This window comes from Miniopterus schreibersii, assembly GCF_964146895.1.
Source record: "Miniopterus schreibersii genome assembly, chromosome: 4".
Lineage (NCBI taxonomy): Eukaryota > Metazoa > Chordata > Mammalia > Chiroptera > Miniopteridae > Miniopterus > Miniopterus schreibersii.
Genome location: NC_138105.1, coordinates 96,455,428 through 96,460,996, shown reverse-complemented (window position 1 = coordinate 96,460,996; position 5,569 = coordinate 96,455,428). Strand labels below are relative to the sequence as shown.

Sequence of the window (5,569 nt, the reverse complement as noted above, 5' to 3'; positions counted from 1 at the left end):
CAGACTTAGGACATGCGGATGGACAGAGAAAGTGGTTTCTTCACGTGACACTATTGTGAGTTGTATGTGAGGTCAGTAGGTTACCAAAGTTGAGAACCTGCTGTTTGAGGAGCACTCATTTGAACCCTTTATATATTAAAGTCAATGTAAAGATACCCACTTTGGTGCTCAAATTTATTTTTAAACATGTTAACAGTTGTAATTACTTATATTATACTTTCAGATTCATTTATTCCAAGTAGACTGTCTCCTGGGTTCCCTAAGAAGACTCTCCTGGGTCCTCTTAAACGACGTGTGACTTGCTGTTTTGGAGCAGAACCTCATTTTGCTTGTCCTCTTTCTCTGCTTTCTGCTTCTCCAGGTACTTGTCCATGGCGAAGATGGTAAACAGCTTAAATTCCTTGTAATTAAGACGCTTTTGTTGGGGGGAAAAAGAAAAAATATTTCAGGAAGGATTTGATACTTTGTTTCAGATGACAGGATTGTAATCATTTCTCATTTTAAAACTTGGAAACTTAAAGAGGCTCAGTAATTAGGACAAAATTATTGTCTGATTGTAACCTAGGAACCAGAACAGAGTGTCTATTATAGACTCTGAAAGGAACGAAGGAAGGGTCACTTTCTTCTTTTATGTCAAGTCCAGACGCTTCAGGCTGGCACCTGAGGTTCAGACGGGATCTACCTTTCGCAGCCTTACCTCCCACTCGGTTCCCCAACATGGACTTCTATCCAGGCAGATTTCACCGTCTTCACCATAGTCGTCTCATAGGATTTTGCTCCTGTGTTCCCATTGTAGAATTTCTTCTGCTTTCTCAAACCTATATGCCCTTCCCCAACACCAACTTCCACCATATTAATGTATATTCTTCTCTAAACTTCTAAGCAAAATTTCCTTTTCTAAGCAGCTGTAATTTTGCGTCCATACTCTATGATGTGGTACTTACTCAGTCCTCTCTTCCACAGGCCTATAAATCTCCAGTTTTTCTGATCCAGCACCATGACACGCTCGAGCAGGTTTTCCCACCCCCATCCCCACCCGTCTCTACAGTAGGTAGTAAGGACATTGTCCACCTTATGATAGAAAGTCTGCCAGGCCACCCTTTAGGGATCTGCACTTACACAGTCACCTATGATGTCAAAGTCATGGTAGAACTCTCGGATTTCCTCTTCTTTAATATTGAAGAGGAATTTGTACATGTGGGAGTTCTCTGCACCAATTCTCAGCTCCCCATCCTTCTCAAGCAGCTCAAAAACAGGCCGGGAATGGCGGAAGACAAATTGCTCTTCCAAGTGGTTCTGTTTGGAGAGAAATGGGTCAGCCAAGAACCAGTGTTGTTGGTGCCGCTTCCTAAACTTGCTACATCAAGGCTCCTCCTCCAGTCCCTAGTCCATGCCCCTACAGAGCTAAAGACAAAAGGCAAAATCATAGCAGCTCGGTTGAAAGGGTTCTGTGGTCAGTGCTACAGGTCCTGCTCCAGAATCTGCCTTCCAGGGGAACCGAGGCCGCCTGTAGTGTCAGTTCTGCTAGACAGAACTCATGTCACTAGGACACGGTTCTTCACCTTCAGTGAAAATGTACTTGTGGAGCATCTCGGTGCTGGTGGTAACGTAATGAAGGCACAGGTCTCTCTCCTCGTGGAGTGGGAAGTAGGTAATGCACACTGGGAGTGTGTGCACAGTAGGGTGGGAACCCAAAGAAGAGCGTTTCTCATCTCCGTCATTCATCCCTCCAGAAAGTTCTCTGAGAAAGGGATCATTGAAGGGGTGCTTAGCTTGGAGTTACTGGTGATTCTGAGAATCTCCAAGGAGAACAGGCCAGGGAGGGCGTGCGGAGGAGGGGCAGTGTGGGAGGGCTGGAGGGGAGAGGCTGGGTGACTTGGGAGTCTCTAGGTTATTGACGGACCCCTTGGCAACCGGGAGTAGCTCTTCCCCACGTTTTTTCCGTCCTGTTTTAGTGAAGGGAAGAACATTTCTTGTGTGGTCCTAATCCAGTGCTGCCTTTAGCAAGATGGCGGCAGCCGCCACGCTAAGCCTCTGCCCCAGATCCTAGCCCCGTGCTTGCCTGCTGTGCCAGCAGTATGCAAACCAGCATGTAGAACTGGTCAAAACCAATCTCGCCCACAGCGTCCCAGTCCAGCATGTTGAACACACTCATGATCTGCCTCCGGTTCCAGTTAGTCACGTGATGAAGGAAGTGGTAGAACAGCACATCTGTTACGGGGGAGACGGGGAGATAGATTATTGAGAAACGGCTCCAAAAGGCTGAAGAACTGGGAGCCGCCTTGATGGTACCATGTTGGAAGCTTGTGACCTGGGAAAAGCAATGATACTATTTTGTTTCTGGCTTTGCCACTGAGCCTTAATTGCCCTTGAGCTGTGTAGAAAAGCATGCGCCCTGAGGGTGGAGAGGGCTCGGTTCCTGACCCCGGCTCACACACTCAGTGGGGACAGGTGTGTATTGGTCAGCAGTAAAGGCACAGTGCTGCTCGTACACAGAAGGAAGAGCTGATTCTCACTGGGGACCTAGGACACTTGGAGACATGTCACCTGGGCCTTTCACTTGGGGAGATAAAACAAGAGAAGTTGAAAAATTATTCCTCCTCTTTAAAAGCATCAGTGTTCCTCGTGCTTATATTAAATCGAGGTATTTGTCTGTGAGAGAAGGGAACAGCTGCTGTCGAGCACCTTAGGTGCTAAGCACTCAGAAGACCACATGTCACTGAACGCTGACAGCCCTGCAGGGAAAGTGGCATCACACCCTTTTATAATGAGCCTTGGAGAGTCACTATTTCAGGGCTGCTGGAACAGTAGTAACACCGGCCACTAGAGGATCTTGTAAAAGCAGATTCTGATTCAGGAAGTCTGGCGTGGGACCCAGTCTGCATTTCTAACAAGCTCCCAGGCGATGTGGCTGCTGCTGACCACGCTTGGTGGCAGAGCTGGGATATGGATGTGGTCCACCTGACTCCACAGCCTTGCTTGTTCCAGGGTGGAGACATCTTTCGTACGTTAATGCATATTCAGTCATATAATCAGAGGAAAAAAGCCTGTAGTTTAAAGGACAGGGAAGCTTTGTGCTGCAATTCCACTCACTAATCGTCTGTCTCAGGGCGTATAAGATGAAAGGAACAAACGTGGTGCTACATTTACACAGTGGTGTGTGGCTGTACAGATCATGTACACATATCGCTCATGGTAACGTAAGGGATTTTTCACATGTAACTGTCTACGTGATTTCCCCGTGGCCACTGGTTACAGAGACTTTCTCCTGCAGAAGACGGCTCCATTAAACAGAGCATCTCTGGTTTGCAGTCCCAGTGGGAGCTTGCTAAGAACACAGTGAACAGTGTCACAATGTCCTGGTTTGGGCTTCTGATGGTCTCTTGATGTGTCTTTCCCACGCCTCAGCAGGTATGAGCACGTGGGAACAACACACCATATACATACACAGTAATGTTCGTGCAGTTGCTCCTTGAGAGATGTTTTAGTGTGGGACTTAGTAGCTTCTTAACAAACACTTTTTTTGTTTGTTTGTTTGTTTGTTTTAAAAAAATGTATCTTTATTGATTTCAGAGAGAGGAAGGAAGGGGGGGAGAGAGAGAGAGAGAGAGAGAAACATCAATGATGAGAGAGTCATTGATTGGCTGCAGCCCGAAACCCGGGCATGTGCCCTGACCAGGAATCGAACCCTGATCTCCTGTATCCTAGGTCGATGCTCAACCGCTGAGCCACGCCCAGCCAGGCAACAAACACTGTTTTTAAACCAGCTGGCTCTGGCATACTCAAGTCTCCAGGGCTTTAAGTCACACTACCTACGGGGAAGGCAACACTCAAGGCTGTGCCTTCACTCTTTCAGGTCACTATCCAATCCCTTGTCGACCAGAAGACATGAGCATGACTCCCTCTTGAGTATTGCATCATCAGGGAGGGAGGGAGTTACTAGGAGATCAGAGTCTTCTCAGCAAACATTCTGGTGGGTCTAAGAGTAGGCTTTGGAGTCCGAAAGCCATGGGTTTCAGTCCCGGGTTTTCTGTTTACAGCTGGGTGCCCTGCAGCTGCATTACCTAGGACTGGGTTATTGCGAAGATTTTGACATGCCCTGTGTAAATCTCTGCGTAAAGAGAAAAACAGGCATGAAATCATGAGGAAAATATATTTTAAAGATTGAATGAACTCTTAAAAATCTTTATGAAAGAAACCACTTATTCACAAATGACAGTCACCTCTGTCAGGTCACAACAAATGGCTAGGATACCTTATTTATATCCAGTCCTAAAAAAAGCCTAAAGTATTTTAACTGGTCTTCTATTTGTTCATTCAAAGGCAGGGTCAAGATTGTCAGTACTTCTCGGTCACTCACAAATACCAAGAATTAGAAGGTCCCTTGTAGATCATCTGATTCAAACTTCCCATTTGGCAGATGAGAAGTCTTGCTGAGGGGGCTCAGCCCCCAGGAATAATGATGACAGTGAACACTTAAGTCCCTACCATGTGCTAAGCGTCTTCCATACATTGTCTCATTTAATTGTATTCCCCCCCCCTCCTATGAGATGGACTCCATTATTAGCATTCTCATTTACAGGTGAGGGAAGGGAGACTTACGGTGATGACATTCTCCAGATCACCGAGGAGAAATGGGCGGCGCAAGGATTTAAACCCGGAGCCTGCAGTTTTATCCTTCCTGGACTGCCACCAGTCTGAGGTGTAAGTTGGTGACTACCTACACGGCGACAACCCAGAGGAGACGTTTCTGGAAGTACCTACCATTCAGGGTGTTGTTGCGGTGCACATCGAGGAGGTGGAAGTAGTCCACCAAGGCCTTCACGTTTCTCAGGGACAGCAGGCAGTATAGTTTGTCCAGGTAGAGGTACCACAGGAACGACCCTGGCTTCAGTTTCATCTTGGGGCTCCCCAGGCCCACGGCTCCGGCAGCCTGAGAGGGAGCAGAACCGGCCTCGGAACTAGAACGCTGGCTGCGAGCAGTTCTGGTAGAAGAGGGCTTCCTGGGTTACAACAGCGACGACGACGACGACAAAGGACACATAGGAAACAGTCGATAAAAAATGACTGCTATCTGGGGGATCACTCCGTAAGTTTATAAGTGTCCAACCACCATGCTGTTCACCTGATACTAACATAACATTGAATGTCAACTGTAATTGAAAAAAAACCAATGGCTTCCCCCCAGCTCCCCAGCCTTCCCTTACCTCCTGCTCGCTCGCTTATCCGCCGTCACCAAAGTACCACCAGTTCTAAACTGAAACCATAGACTGGAAACGAGAGCCACACATGTGGAAACATGTTACTCGGCCACAGCGATTCTCAGAGGAGTATTTATAGCCTAAATGTATTCATTAGAAAACAAGAAAGAAATGAAAAGTATACAAAATGCTGAAAGAACTTAGAATAAGTAAGTAAAATAAAGCCAAAGAGAGAAGGACTTTTTTAAAGACCAAAACACAAGTAAGCGAACCAGAAAATGAAGCAGAAAACTTGGTTAGTATAATCAGGACCTTATTTTCTTTATGTTCTTTTTAATGGAAAATTCCCAACAAATCCCAAAGTAGAT

The 5,569-nt window shown here is 46.5% G+C and overlaps 1 protein-coding gene across 1 annotated transcript; it reads right to left on the bottom strand.

Annotated features, from left to right (window-relative positions):
* Positions 1-283: 283 nt before the first annotated feature.
* On the bottom strand, positions 284-5,037 carry EFCAB9 (EF-hand calcium binding domain 9; the record flags this gene model as incomplete). Its single annotated transcript, XM_081135495.1, has 4 exons — positions 4,765-5,037; positions 2,063-2,211; positions 1,120-1,296; positions 284-415 (listed from the first exon to the last, which is right to left on the bottom strand). Exons 1-4 carry the CDS (start codon positions 4,898-4,900, stop codon positions 284-286), a joined length of 594 nt encoding a protein of 197 aa, XP_080991621.1. The 5' UTR covers positions 4,901-5,037.
* Positions 5,038-5,569: the final 532 nt, after the last annotated feature.